Source organism: Bombus impatiens, unplaced genomic scaffold, assembly GCF_000188095.3.
Source record: "Bombus impatiens unplaced genomic scaffold, BIMP_2.2 scf_0142, whole genome shotgun sequence".
NCBI lineage: Eukaryota > Metazoa > Arthropoda > Insecta > Hymenoptera > Apidae > Bombus > Bombus impatiens.
In genome coordinates, this window is record NT_176561.1 from 998,371 (window position 1) to 1,014,501 (window position 16,131).

The window sequence follows — 16,131 nt, forward strand, 5'->3', positions numbered from 1 at the left end:
GGAGAGAGGGATAGTGTCCACTTTGCTCGTATAATTAGTAGGACGCTCTTTTGATAGAGAGTAACTCGCTCTTTAACGAGACACCCGGTATTCTTGGCGGCTGATCCAGACGAATTAAGGAAGTAAGCGATTCGAAGAAACCAATAACGACGAATCGAGAGAGAGAACGAGAGAGCAAGAGGATATAGCTTGGCTTCTAAGAAGAATCGAACTACCTCATTACGTTAATTTCCCCGGAGATGCCTGCATTTTTCTGATTCCATCCGTTCATCGTCGCACGCCGTTGCTCCACTTTTTCTCTCTTTCTTTCTCCGACAAGAGTTAGAAGGGAGAGAGAGATTTTATATCGAGAGACGCAAGGCTGAGAATGAAACCATTTATTGCAACGTGAAGATCCGTAAGAGGTAAGGGTCCAGAATGCCTTTACCCGGGGGAATGATGGGACGAGCCGTCGCAGACTTCGACCTGCCCCCGGAAAAAATCAAGGAAGAAACGCAGACGGTGAAAATGAGAGACACGGGGAACGTCACGACAACGAGTTGCAGACCCGAGGAAAACCGAACTAATCGTCGTTCCAAGATAGTAGTCAGTATAAGGAGACCTAGATATAGATCTGTGCTTTGTGGTGTACGTATATATTTACTATTGTTCATAACTATTAGGATACTTTTCGGTTCCATATAGAATGAAATAATTTGTTTAAATCATCGAGCAAATCATTGGCCGATCATGATTTTCCATTCGTGCAAGGTGACCACGCAAAAGTTTATAAAAGCTAATTGTAAAAATCACAAGAGGATTCGATTGAAACTTGCAAGGTACTTTGCTTCGATTTCTTATGCTATACACCAGAAAGTTGCGTGGACTTGTTTGCAAAAGTTTCAAAGTAAGATCAGATGTAGGAAGTAGGGCGTGTTATTGGTTCCGTTTGCGTATTTTCTCGATCCGTGTAGAACTTCAAATTAAAAGTTACGATTCAATAATACAGACATTTCTATAAGGCTTCTGCTATGTGGATCACGTCGATGGAAACTTTCGTATACGTGCAAACGTACAACATACTTGTATATACATATACTGTGTGCTTTGATTTTTGTTAAAAAAATATGTTTCTAATTAAGTAACCTTACTACGATTTTTTTTACGTTTATTTCCAGTAACTTGATGGAACATGCAGTTTAAAACAATATTTCTCTATACTCCAATCGCGTAGTTTCTTAGCATGCTTTCTCCATCGCACGAGGAATTATTCTCGCGCTTTAGGCCTCTAATTTATGTTTTTAGCGTTATGCTTTGGAAATTCACCGGGTATCCTCTGGATCGCCCAAGGTCCTCTTAAGAAACGACCGGAGAAATATTCCCGGCAAGTCTCGCTTCGGCGGTTAATTAATGCAGCTACATTAAGAAGGAAAGATACGGTCGAAATCCTGTGATTATGCAACTCTTCTCCTCCCTTCAACCCCTTCGAATCTCTTTATTCTTTTCTTAAGCTGCAAGTACACTCTACATATAGCAACATACGTTACATAGTAAAGTTATATAACATGTTTCGATAATAAAAAGAAAAATGTTATACAACATTGTTATAATAGGCATATAACGTATTTCTTGCGATATACTCAAAGTGGCATCAAGTAGGAAGCAAATTGTGTGATGTTGCCGTGAGAGCAAAGTATTGTAGGCCTAATCAGAGCCCTGTGAGATCAATGCAAGAAATCTACAGGCTATGTTGTTCTATTCCATGTGGAGCTTCATTGAAAGCTTGTATACTACCGTACAGAAATACCATTTTGATCTATTTGTGGTAATAATAATATGTGAATTTAACCAAAGTGTACAAATTAATGATAAATTAACAATATAATAACTTACCTTCTTAGTTAAATTGATATATAAATTATTAGTACCAACTATTAGTTAAATTATTATACAAATTTGACATTTTAGTGCAATTTTTCATACAAAATTGTAACGAAACATACAAACTGTAAAATCTTCTTTCCCCTAAAATCATGATTTTTTAATTCATTGTTGCAGCAAATGAGCGATACGTGCTCTTGAAAGTTAGTGTAGGTGCATCAAGGCTGTTGAATGCCTATGTCGTTTCTGGTTCCCTTGAGCGTTGTTGTTAGCCCATAGCCGTAACATAGAACACCGATCCAACTTTGTCTCCTTGGAGAGTAGAGTTGTTGTTGTCTGAGAATATAGGCGCCTTAATACCGCGCGAAATGTGCTACCGGATATATGTTCCGGCATGCCGGAAACAATAATCGCGCCGGTAAGTGCGCGTGCACAGGAGAAATCGAGCGAGTTTAAACGGGATGCCTGGAAGTTTTGTGAACGAACGAAGAAACCGGGGGTCGTGTTCAACCCCTTTCCTCTGTTTTCCGATTCCAGTTTCTCGGTTGAGATTTCGACCCTTGTTAATTGCTTCGTATTTTAGAGTAAGAGTACGTTCGTGTAATCAAATACAAGAAGCGGTATATCTTGAGTAGGATTGCTTTTTTTCTTTCAACTTTCTAGGTAATTTAATTCGTGCAGAAAATCAGTTTAGTGTTGTATATGATCTTTTTAATGTGTATGTTTCCTTTTTATATTGTTGAGGGCAGAAATAAATGCAAAATTATTTCTAGCGCACGTATTAGCAATTTTTATCCTTGATCTCTATCGAATTTTTTTTCAATTTTTAGCAGCCATCTGTCCTGACGTATAGGTATGTTATATCAATTCATCGTACATATTCGATATTCTATTTTTTGTAAAATTATGATATTTTTCAACATCGACTATCTTCTAAACATTTTTTTATTCGCTATCACTACAAAAAAAAATTGCCCCTTAGATTTTTAATGGAGAAAACTCAATGTGTTGTACGATATTTATTTGCAATGTGAATATTTTGAAAAGCAGGAGTTTATTTTAATCTTGTAGCGTTTATTTCGTCCGATTGCATGCATGATCCATTATGCCAAATTTCGCGGCTACATTTGTCGGTGTTCGAAGGAACACAAAGCATTATTACATACTGACAAGTATTTTGTCGAATGCAACTGAATTCAAATTCGATGTGCTGTTTGAAATTTCGAATCAAAATCGATTTTCTCTTTTCCATGTTATTTTATATACAAAAGTATGCTGCTTAATGAAACCGTTATACATCGATGAAACCATGAATATGTTAGTATATGTGTACCCGTTTTAGAAACTGCATGGGTCAAAACACAGATGTATTAATTATACATATACTATCTTCGATACATTTTTAAAACAATGATCTGAAATTAATACCGATTGTCAAACACGCTATGAATTATTTTGAATAATCAAGTAAGTTGCGCGCAAGTCATCAACTTCCCATACTTCGGCATTTTTCGGCGATAATCGTCAGTGATTCGGACGTGTTCGCTATCCTTCGGCGCGATTTTCAAGTCGCGCGACATACCAGGGTCATATAATACAAAGCTCTCGCTAAGTTCTCCGGTCGTTTCTACATTTTCCTCCTTCAGATTCCCTCGTTTCTTCTTCCCAATTCGGTAAGATGGCAAAAGGTGGCGCTGTTATATGTTCGGCTAGAGAGAATCGCGAGGAGGCTAACAGAAAGAGAAACAGAGACGCAGAAGCCACAGTAAGGCTTTAACTATATCTTCGTAGCGGTGAAACAGTCGAGCCACGATATTACAACCGCAATGCGTACCGTTTCCTGCGACGCATGCGCTTCCTGCCTATGGGCGCGCATCCGGCCTAATCCTCGAATTTCTAACAGTGGTTCACAAAATATTTAGTTAGTTATCAGAAAACATTGACGAATTTTATGCGTATATGAGACGTTTTGAAATTTCACGAAAGTAACTTATATATTATCTCTTAGTGGATACTAATATTTCATATATTTCAAGCTTCTTAAAGCTAAGAGTTCGAGAGTTCTACGAAAATAATTCCTGAATTTCCTGATTATTAAGAATCCAGAAGAATGCTAATTCTAAAATTCCGTGATTCTAAAGGGGCTAATTAAAAATACAAAAGTTGTACTGCTTCACGCTTCTAGAAAAGTTTATCTGCATATGGCCGTCGTATCTAGTCGAAAGCGGTGAAAGCATACGTCAAACGTACGAGTCTAATACTTGTAGGAAATCCTACTAACAGGAAGGAAGAAGAGAAGATGGGAATAGAAGACGTGCTGGTTGGAACGAAGGGAACTGAGCGCAATTGCCGATATATCGTTAGTACGAGAACCGGATGTTAAATGGGGAATTATACCAGGTGTAGAGAGAAGGTAGTGGAAGAAGGCGGAGGGCAACCAGCAGGGAGCGTGTAAACGAGCAAACGTGCGAAGATTCCGTCGATCGGTATCTCGACGCAGTGAGCTCTCTTCGGGAAAGCAAATGGTTTTCTGATGAAGGAATGTTACTCTTAGAGGTGTAATTATTGGTGGTAATTTGTACTCTGTGAAAGATTCAGGTTTGTAGTTGATGCGTACCGATTAATAAGATATCCATGCATTTCTGAAAAATTTAACTGTACGATTATGTATAGAATGCAAAGAATATTCGAAAATGTACGAAATAGTATTTAATACGTGTTCCTGTACATATAAGTACTCGTTTTCGATACTCAGAGGGTGAAACACATTTGTTTATTCATAGTAGGTGTATTTGGTCCGATCTTTATCGCCAATTATTACAATTCAAGAACCTAGTAAGAAACATTCTTTGTTATTTTTATCATACCTTGCAATATAGTCAGAATTAAAAAATCCTTCATTATTCCCTTCAATTTATAACATTACAGAAATCGATAAAAAAGTCGCGCCACTTGTGCAAGAGAGATTTGAAGCATCGACGTGCTCCTAGTCGTCGATTGCTTCAAGCGTCTGTATCCTCGTCGTATTCGTGTCTGTGTAGAGAGTGTCGACCTTCGAAATTCACGCGCATAATCCGTAGACTGCCACTGGGCCGAGATGTTTACGCGTTCAAGAGCACGCACACGTGCTTGTAAGTGCGACGACGAGGAATCCCACGCGGAATTCGGGTCTGGCCCTGGTAATTTACAACCGAGACAATTGGTCAGGGGATGTAGCCGGCGTGCAACAGGGGATAATGTAGTTCCCGGTACGTTCTCGCGAGGACATTACATTACGAGTACGAGGAGAACGACACTACCGCTCCACGCGTAGAAATGTCCCTTGTCGCGCTCAACGTGTTGTTACATCGAGATCATTGAATTCGGCGATTATACTGATTACGTTGCGTGTTTTCTGTATTAGTAAAATTCGTTTCTACATCTGTACTTAGATATTTATGTATTTATAGAAAAATTAGACTTGCAAAAATCTATAGGACGAATATAATATGTAGAAAAATATAAAATATCCAAAGTATAATGCTTTTTATAATATTTAGTAGATGAAACAAATCTTTTCCGATGTCTATCTATAACTTATCGGTTTGTGAAGCAAATTGCGAAATTAAAATTTTATTTATGAAAAAAAAGGTACGTTCCTAAAATTAGCTCAATCTATGTTATAATCGAGCATTATACGTATAACAATGTCCTCCTTATGCGTCTAACAACTTATAAGTACCATTACGATAGAAAAGAAGTTCGTAAGTGCGTTCACGGCAGAATTTCGAGATTCTCTCAGGATTGTCCTGCTAGCTGAAGCTGAAATAAATTCCAAGACCGCGGTGGATAGCTTGCAAATTTATGGTAATGCCGGATCACGAATCTCTCAAATGAATTTTATTTAAAGTTTCTTACGGGCTTGGCCGCGGCGCTGTGGTTTGTAGGAAAAACTTTCGAATTCATAAATACAATTTGAATGATTTTCATTATCCGGTATGAGATTTTCATCACGACCGAGTAGACAAGCATAATGATCGTTAGACGTTCAGGAAATCGTTGGATATGAAAATGGAAAGCTTGAAAGCTTTCGTTGAGAGATTCCTTTTTTTTTCTTCTCTCTTTTTTAAGGTTGCTCAGGAATGGGATACCTTAATTGGTAAAAGGACGTTGAATCTTTTGATTTATACGGTCTAAAGAGATCAAGATCTCAAATTGCTTTTCATGAAAAGGAAACAGTGTAGACGAACAGAAATGGTTTTAGTATATTTTTTTAAATATTTCGTTAGTTTAAGAATATCCAAGTTCTTGGGCGATTTTATTATATCAATACCTGATTTAACGTACTTATAGTTCGTCACAATAGTCTGCTTGAAAACGCAATTTGTTACAATATCATTTATATTTACATATCAATATACGACGTTAAATTTATTCAGCATTTTTAATTGATAATTACTATAGATATTAATATTAACGACAATCATAATTGCATAAATATGAACATCAATATTAACAAGAATATTAATTGAATAAATATAAACATTAACATTACATATGTGATATTACAAGTAAATGGACGATAAATCTATGAAATTTTATGCATAACCAATTAAGGAATCGTTTTCTAAATGTTCACTAGTGTGCAAAAATACATATTTAATACAGCCAAATAAAAGGATAGTTTTCATAGGCTATATATAAAATTAACTATTGAATATGGAAATTGCTTATCATATATTTTACCAGTGATCTAAATAAAACAATGATGAATAAACGAAACATAGATATCGTAATAATGTAATAGGGACTGGCGTCGTAGTTTAGAGGTAAAGTTGTGCTTAAAGAGCAAGAATGTGTAACGATCTAGCCTGTTTTCAATGGTTCTGCGACGATCCCATTTTCGGGACAAAGAAGTTCCACGGTAAGCGGCAGCAAGTGTGATAGGGTATAGAGTGGTAAGGCGGGTTAGAGTAATGAAAGGGATGAGGGGGAACAATGTGGGTTGATGGATACCAAGCTCTTTACACAGTCATCAGGGACTGTGACTGAGCCAACCGGAATATCATTTTCCTCCGTAACGTAAAACATTGTGAGCGCGTATCCCATCCTGGTGAAAGACGATGAATCTTAATCCTCCTATTGACACGTCGAGTTTCAGTGATTGTTTATGACGTAATCTTTCCACTGGAATTATTTCGTTTTCTCTTTTCACCCTCTATTAGACGTCGAATCACCGATTACGTCTCAAATCTTTAAACAAAGTTCTATATTTTGTAAAATATAACTAGCGAAATATAATTATGTATATTACGGGGATTATTTATGTGAACGTTTTCACGTGGATAATTTTCAAGTCACGCTTAAGCAATCCCATCGCTAAAACTTTTTATTAGATTTAGTTGCGAGATTTCTTTTGAGAAATATTTACAAAAAGAACATTGATTTCAAAGGTATCAATTATCATATTTTAGATATTAGATGTACCTAATCTTCTCCTATAATTTTTATATCGGAAAAATATGGCAACGATATTCGTAAAACATTCGAAATATATTTCGTATTTCCAATTTCATATCTTTGAATTAAAGAATCGTGTAGACGAAACAGGGTCAAAACCGGAAGAGTCGTCCGCGTAGTTGGTAGTTTTATGGGAACTGGTCCGATCTTGAGAGAGTATCTTGCTCCGGGGCGAAATACGCGCGGTAAAGAAGCATATGTTTCAGTACCTACATTCCGCAAGTTTTAAGTTTCGAGTGATGCTCTCGCGGATTTTCAAGAGGTCGCATACTTTTGCGCCTGTACTTTTCGTAGCGGGGCGTGTCGGCGGTGAAACAACCCCGCAAGGATGAATAACGCGTGCAAACCCGATCCCGCTGGCTTGTATTCATGCCAGTCGTTCATATTTCGTCGACAACCTCCTCGAATGCTTTTTGGGTCGAGTGGTTCCCTACGTATCCAGGTATTTTCCAGCGGCCAACTTCTCCGCGTGGCGAAAGTCTTTCACCGAACCCAGAACGGGGAAAAGACCAGCGCCGCTTGAAAATCTTTTTCATGCCTCGGCTCTCGGTCGCTATGCGCACAGTTTCACCCGAAAAGCAACGATTCTGCTACCTGCTGAACTTTTCTAACGATTCAAAAATGTTTTGTCGCGGCTCCCTCGCTGATGAATGCTTGTTATCAAGAAACTCGTGATTCTTGAGCTGCGTGAATAATGACAGAGTGGCTTTTTATTTTACATTGGTTTGCTTTGCTTTTTAGTTTTGGTCTTTTTGATATAAGTTGCGATTTTTTTGCGAGTAGTCTAAAGAAACTTAGGAATTTGAGGGTTTCAGTTACACCACTCCAAACGTTCGAAACTGAATGTTTATTAGCGAAGTTCTTGCATAAAAGCTTCGTAAAAGTCGCAAGTTAATAAAATTCGATTAAGAATAACCATTTTGTATTCTTGGTATTTTGCATTCTTTAGTATTCTCCATCTCAAACATAATCAAACCTCTTCAGTTAGTTTATTTGTATACATACATTCCTTATCTAAAAACATTCTTCCAAGTAGTTACGATAATATCTCTTCTTCCCCCCAAAAGAAGCCAAACACACGAAATATGTATTGAAACTGAAACTGAAACTCGTATCGATGTCGAAAACATACAAATCAGTCGGCAGTTGACATAATCAAGATAGAGTAGTTCCTTTTGTCTCGTTGCGTTTCCTGCGGATAATAACGTAAACGGTGGTAAATCAAAATGATCGATGTCACATGGCGCACGCGAGGATTCCAAGGATGTGGCACGAGGGGGGAATCCTCTAAAGAACATGGAAAAGGGACTCGAAGGTAGAGAGACAGTGGAGGATAGCTATTACTATCAATTTGCATGCCTCCGGTCACTCGACCTGCCTTTATCGTCCTTTCATCTTGACGATGCCAGGGGCTTATTTCCGCCCATATATTTCTTGGATCCCAATAAGAGACTCGCCTTTCCCCCCTCCTTTCTGTTCTGCTCTCCGTCATGCCACCCCTTAAGAATAACACGAAGAATTCGTCGCTCGTCCGACCGTCGTGGTGATTAGACCGAGAAACGCTTGTGCGTTTATAGGTAAACCGAAATGTGGAAAATAGCTTTTTACTATATTACGTATATCTAAAAGTTTTATTTTCCTAGTTTTAGTTTTTTAACAATTTGTACAATTTTATAATCGGCATTTTCACAGTTCTTCGTTGAACGGGATAGTCAGGTGGTTTAACCTTAACCTAACTTTTCCATAGAAATAATCTATCCTTCTCTTTCTTTCCAAGACACCATCGCTCCAAAATCTCGTAGCTCCATTCTCTCGGCAATGGAACTAAACAATTACTCGGGGGCCACATTAAACGACCTCACTTTTATTCGAATAGCGCGCGCTTTGTTCACGGCCCTTCTCTTTTTCACGGTGGACAGCGGGTGTAAATAACAAAGAATGGTAGTTAAATCTCATTGGCCCGTCCACGTCGAAAAAGAGCATGTTGGGATGAGTCGTATAGTCGAATGTATGTATGTGTATCGAAGCATCCACGTGGGAGCAATGCATCGGAGAGCCAAGAAGGGGTTGGCAGAGAGGGCGGTTTGCCTCTCTGATTTACACCGGGCCAGACTTCTTCTGAATATTTAACGGTGCAAGCCTGAACATCGCCCGGTGTTCCGTCGTCCCGCTGATCCGGATTAAGGGAAAGTGATAAGTTACCCAGAGCTTCGTATGCGACTTCCACTCAGCGGCTGCTGTTTCGCTTTTCATCCCTCTTTTATTCTTCTTCTCTTATGTCCCCGACTGTAGTAGTATATATATACTAACTTCGTATCTCGATCTACTTCCTTCTTTAAAAGAGAATTTTGTGTATTGATCTGTGATGAAATTTCAACGCGTTTCTAGTAGTAATAGTATTTATTACGGATAATTTTATTTTCTACTATTTTCGGGTATTGGATGTTTACGGTTGCAGTTTAGTCAATTATAGATATTCACACTTTGATTGCCACGCCGAAATCACATGTTTCGCTCAGGACGCCACGGGAGTATTTTTATATAATGGCAAAATAATAATAAATTGATGATATAAGATAACATTCTTCCCCAATGGACCGTTTATCTTGTTCGTGGTCACGGGTGATCACCGTGGCGCCTTGTTAACAGTTGATAGCGACATATTATAACAAGACTTTATTTATTTCAACAAACCATTCGCATTCGTTATTTCGTCGTAAGCAAAACGTCCAGAATATGGTATATTGTTGAAACGTGTAGAAAATATTAGTAAACAGTACTTGCTCATTGTATAATATATATAAAAGTAAGGTATGTGCACACTTCTAACTTCAATTATATGATTATAAAGCAGCATTTACGATTATTTTCTAAGGTGTGTTTATAATAATATTCGTAGATTATCCCTGAAAGATTTTGTTCGACTGTATTCGCGGGGAGACGCGTTCGCAGTATAGCGCGTCAACAACAATCGTAATTTTTCGACTCGATTCACGCCACGAATCAGCCGATTGCCTATTTCGGTTAAAATAATAGGGGTGGTTTGAATGATATTTACACTGAGTTAGCAATTACAATATCGCTTAATACTGCGTTAACAATTACAATATTGCTTAATACTGAGTTATCAATTACAATATGACTATTCCTTTTCAACAATCTTTGAAGAATATAAATGTAGTAACTGATGGTTTTTTAGAGTAAGGACAAGTGATGATGGTAGAGTTTAAAGTTTAAGGTATTTTAATAAGTGATATTTAATAACAAAAGGACAGACTACAATATCGTCACACGTCGACTCACACTCCGTATCCGCTCAGCTCGCACTCTGCTTCTCGACTGCCTCTCTCTGGCCGTTTTAGCACACTATTGTTTTTTGCTAGGCCCACCGCACACGTGTTCTACAGACGCTCGTAGTCAGGGTCACGTAGGTCTTTTCGGCAAAGCAATTTACCTGAAGGACCAGGTAATGCATTGATGGAGCCGACAGCGCCTCGGCTCTCGCGACATTGTCCGTAGTTAGCTCGACGATTCTTGGGCCCTTCTCCCCGATACTACATAAATGTTTACGAATGTTACGTGTGATAAATGTAGAAAGTGTTTTTAGCGAAGAGTTATTCTTTGACGATGATGTCGGGAAGGAAAACCAGAGATATATGGTCGCTGCCCCCCACCAAAGGTCACTTGCCGGTGGAAGCGGTCATTGAGTACCTCTTATACCATATTTCACCGTAATGAGCAATAACTCTAAGAAGTGACCCAATTTTCAGTATGTATTGTATAAATTAAGGGTCTCGACAGTAAGAAAAATCTCTAAATCGTACGTAATTAACACTAAACCTACCGACATTTCGTGTCTACCTATTCCTACCGTGTGCGGTCAAAATGACCGGTGATTAAAGAAGTAATAGTTTTTATGATTTAACTTAGATAACGGTTAATTTATAACTAAATGTATATAAAATTATGAACTTCCATAAAATTTCTTATTCAAGTTCGCTGCATTTTTTTACAGACTATCTTATTATCAATTGTAGATTTGCCGCATAAATATTTCCCGCATCTTAAACAAATTTTCGTAATTTTTTAACCTTTACAATTTTTTACTTGACAAGTTTTTTGTAGTAATGAATCTGAACTTGTTGATAGTTTTATTGCATGGTTTTTTCCTGTGATTCTTTATAATGTATGCACCAGATTTATAACAATTTTGTGAATTCTCGACAAATTGGCCCCATACTGTAGATACCATTGCAAATTTATTGGTTTATAAACGTTGACTTCTTTCGCTCTTCTTATTAAATCGTATAAATCTCATAACTTCAGCAAAGTCATTGTTTTTGAAAAAAATGCAGGTGTCCAAATTTTATTCCACAAATATGAAATATCTAAACTTTTTGCCTGATATGCACCGCGGGCATATAGCAGAGTAATAAATGCACCTAGTTTTGTTGCATCTAGCTCCCTCTTAGTTCCCAATACTCTAAATGCTTCTTCTTCCTTACATTTTATTATATGATCCCTTATACGGTGATCAACGATAATATAAAATACCGTCTTTACTTATCCTTTCATTATATACGTTTAGCATATCTCTAAAAATATTATGCACTGATGTCCTGCCAGGTTTGGGACTTGCATCTATTTCTTTCCAAACTGTTCCATCGGGCCCAGTCTCATTCTCTGCTGTCAACGATAATTTCTTTCCTTTTTGCCCTTACGTAAAGGCTTATTTATAATGTTCAACTCTGATTCGGTTGTAAATAGCTCTTCATGTGTTTTCATGCCGTTTTCAGTTGCTGAAGTTTCTTGTTCATCGCACACTGAACTGTCTTCTTCTATGTCCGTTATTCTTTTTTTATAATTTTTTTTTGAAAAATCTTGACATTTCTAGGGTAATCACAGAATAATACCATGTATGGAATACAAAATTATTGTCAACTTTGATATGCGTTACTTTTCCTTTTATAACAACATTACACAAAACGCTCTGAGTGAGATGCTTTCTATCTGAGTTTTAGAGATAACAAGTTTAGATATCGACTAATTGACTAACAAACTGAGATGTATTCTAATCGAAAGGACAATAGCAAGTAAGAATATGGCCTGTGATGGCGATATTTATGTGAAAATATTGATGAGTATGGACCGTTCTCCACCAACGGTTACTCGAGAGTAGAGTTGGGAAAGCTTTTCCCATGTTTTATCGCAATAAGCAATAACCCTAAGGAATTTCTCCACTTTTAAAATGTTTGTAACAATGGACTGTAAAAAACACTAAATTTTGTGGCGATTCCTTAGGATTATTATGGGCCTGAGTTGATATGTCTTGGCAGCTGGTGGCTATCTTGATCGATGGATGGATTATGTTTTATGACAAGATTACGGATATAACAGTTGTTATTATTTGCTATTACTGATTTTGTTTGTCATTTGAGCTTAAGATAGTCTTTTCTTTGTACTCATTGTATTTTTGGTGAAAGTGTAGTTTGAGCTAGGTAAAAAGAGAATTCGCGTTTCGTCTCGGGACTACCGGTGGACTCGTCAGTAAGGCTATGCCCGGTAGTCCCTGCCTTAGACGTAGAGGGAGTCTCGCTAGATGCGGTATTTGTATCGTGACACCGTATATTCAACCGCTAGCGAGACAGACAGACTCGTTGTTGTCGCAGTATCCCTCTGGTGTTGGCGGTTGGTACCGCGGATCGCCCAGGAAGTGTTACGACCGCGTTGATGCCTCGACCTGTCGGCGTCCTGTTGATACCGATCCGCCACACATACCAATAGCTTATATCTATAACTGCATTCTCGCCGTTTGGCAACGGATACTCGCATTTGAAAGCGGATTCTCGACATCCAACCATGGATTCTCGCAATTTAACCACACATTCTCGTCATTTATCAAAGATTTGTCGTCATTTGTTCAAGAATTGTCATAATTTATCTAAAAGATCTAGCCATTCATACACGAATTCTGAAGATTTGTCCACGAATTTTGGAAATTTGTGCACAAATTCTCCCCATTTGACCGCGAATTGTCACCATTCGACCACACGTACTTGCCATTCATCCACAGATACTTATTGTTGATGAACGGATACTCGTCTTTGATGAACGACTACTCGTCGTTGATGAACGGTTACTTGTAGTTGTTGAACGGATACTTGTCGTTGATGAACGGATACTCGTTGTTTATCGACGGATACTTGTAGTTGATCGACGGTTGCTTGTCGTTGATGAAAGGATACTCGTCGTTGATCGATGGATTCTCGACATCTGACCATGGATTCTCGCAATTTAACCACATTCTCGTCATTTATTAAAGCTCTGTCGTCATTTATCAAAGATTTGTCGTCATTTGTTCAAGAATTGTCATAATTTATCTAAAAGATCTAGCCATTCATACACGAATTCTGAAGATTTGTCCACGAATTTTGGAAATTTGTGCACAAATTCTCCCCATTTGACCGCGAATTGTCACCATTCGACCACACGTACTTGCCATTCATCCACAGATACTTATTGTTGATGAACGGATACTCGTCTTTGATGAACGACTACTCGTCGTTGATGAACGGTTACTTGTAGTTGTTGAACGGATACTTGTCGTTGATGAACGGATACTCGTTGTTTATCGACGGATACTTGTAGTTGATCGACGGTTGCTTGTCGTTGATGAAAGGATACTCGTCGTTGATCGATGGATTCTCGACATCTGACCATGGATTCTCGCAATTTAACCACATTCTCGTCATTTATTAAAGCTCTGTCGTCATTTATCAAAGATTTGTCGTCATTTGTTCAAGAATTGTCATAATTTATCTAAAAGATCTAGCCATTCATACACGAATTCTGAAGATTTGTCCACGAATTTTGGAAATTTGTGCACAAATTCTCCCCATTTGACCGCGAATTGTCACCATTCGACCACACGTACTTGCCATTCATCCACAGATACTTAACATTGGCCATTCATTCGCAGGTACTTTTCGTTGATGAAGGGATACTTGTCGTTGATGAACGGATACTCGTTGTTTATCGACGGATACTTGTAGTTGATCGACGGTTACTTGTCGTTGATGAAAGGATACTCGTCGTTGATCGATGGATTCTCGACATCTGACCATGGATTCTCGCAATTTAACCACATTCTCGTCATTTATTAAAGCTCTGTCGTCATTTATCAAAGATTTGTCGTCATTTGTTCAAGAATTGTCATAATTTATCTAAAAAATCTCTCCATTTATACAGGAATTCTGGAGATTTATCCACGAATTCTCGAAATTTGAGCACAAATACTTCCCATTTGACCACGGATTGTCCCCATTCGGCCACATACATTGGCCATTCATTCGCAGGTACTTTTCGTTGATGAAGGGATACTTGTCGTTGATGAACGGATACTCGTTGTTTATCGACGGATACTTGTAGTTGATCGACGGTTACTTGTCGTTGATGAAAGGATACTCGTCGTTGATCGATGGATTCTCGACATCTGACCATGGATTCTCGCAATTTAACCACATTCTCGTCATTTATTAAAGCTCTGTCGTCATTTATCAAAGATTTGTCGTCATTTGTTCAAGACTTTTCGTAATTTATCTAAAAAATCTCTCCATTTATACAGGAATTCTGGAGATTTATCCACGAATTCTCGAAATTTGAGCACAAATACTTCCCATTTGACCACGGATTGTCCCCATTCGGCCACATGCATTGGCCATTCATTCACAGATACTTTTCGTTGATGAACGGATACTTGTAGTTGATGAACGGATACCTCTCGCTGATGAAGAAATACTCTTCGTTGATCCACGAATTCCCCGTCGTTCGTACACGAATTCTTGTTGTTAGTACTCGAATTCTCGTCGTTCATACTCGAATTCTCGTCGTTTATACTCGAATTCTCGTCGTTCATACTCGAATTCTCGTCGTTCATACTCGAATTCTCGTCGTTCTATACTCGAATTCTCGTCCTTCATACTCGAATTCTCGTCGTTCTATATTCGAATTCTCGACGTTCATACTTGAATTCTCGTCGTTCTATACTCGAATTCTCGTTGTTCATACACGAAGCCTTGTAGTTCAGAGACGAATTCTCGTCGTGTCAGTTGTCCACGAGTTTATGTCCCTTATCCAGGAATTCTCGAAGTATGATGAAATCCAATGAGCGACTTCCTCGCTGATTTCGGAGCGTTTTACTGCGCTCATCGTGGTGCTCCACCGTTTTGTTTCCTTCCTTTCTTCTGCAGCTAAATGTGTAGAAAGATTTCAGTGATTTTGTTGTACATTATTTACGAACAGACATTTAAACGACAGCGGCATATTGATCAACAGATACTTGTCGCTGATGAACGGACACTTGACGCTGATGACCGGATACCTCTCGCTGATGAAGAAATACTCTTCGTTGATCCACGAATTCCCCGTCGTTCATACACGAATTCTTGTTGTTAGTACTCGAATTCTCGTCGTTCGTATTCGAATTCTCGTCGTTTATACTCGAGTTTTCGTCGTTCATACTCGAATTCTCGTCGTTCATACTCGAATTCTCGTCGTTCATACTCGAATTCTCGTCGTTCATACTCGAATTCTCGTCGTTCATACTCGAATTCTCGTCGTTCATACTCGAATTCTCGTCGTTCATACTCGAATTCTCGTCGTTCATACTCGAATTCTCGTCGTTCATACTCGAATTCTCGTCGTTCATACTCGAATTCTCGTCGTTCATACTCGAATTCTCGTCGTTCATACTCGAATTCAATTCTCGTCGTT

At 38.4% G+C, this 16,131-nt stretch overlaps 2 protein-coding genes across 3 annotated transcripts in view; both read right to left on the bottom strand.

The window, feature by feature from the left end:
• Positions 1 to 13,604: 13,604 nt before the first annotated feature.
• The window catches only part of LOC117151317, a 6,569-nt gene continuing 4,042 nt past the window's right edge, over positions 13,605 to 16,131 (bottom strand). Inside the window, exon 2 of the mRNA XM_033319244.1 lies at positions 13,605 to 13,894. Coding sequence (XP_033175135.1) covers positions 13,749 to 13,894 — 146 coding nt within the window. The 3' untranslated portion in view covers positions 13,605 to 13,748. The remainder of the gene's footprint in view (positions 13,895 to 16,131) is intronic.
• Positions 14,363 to 16,131, bottom strand: part of LOC112212269 (protein kinase 4) — a 2,428-nt gene continuing 659 nt past the window's right edge. For both annotated transcript variants that reach the window (XM_033319243.1, XM_024365572.2), the window contains exons 2-3: positions 15,698 to 16,109; positions 14,363 to 15,136 (exon numbers count right to left, since the gene is read on the bottom strand). In XM_033319243.1, coding sequence (XP_033175134.1) covers positions 14,930 to 15,136; positions 15,698 to 16,109 — 619 coding nt within the window. In that variant the 3' untranslated portion in view covers positions 14,363 to 14,929. The remainder of the gene's footprint in view (positions 15,137 to 15,697; positions 16,110 to 16,131) is intronic.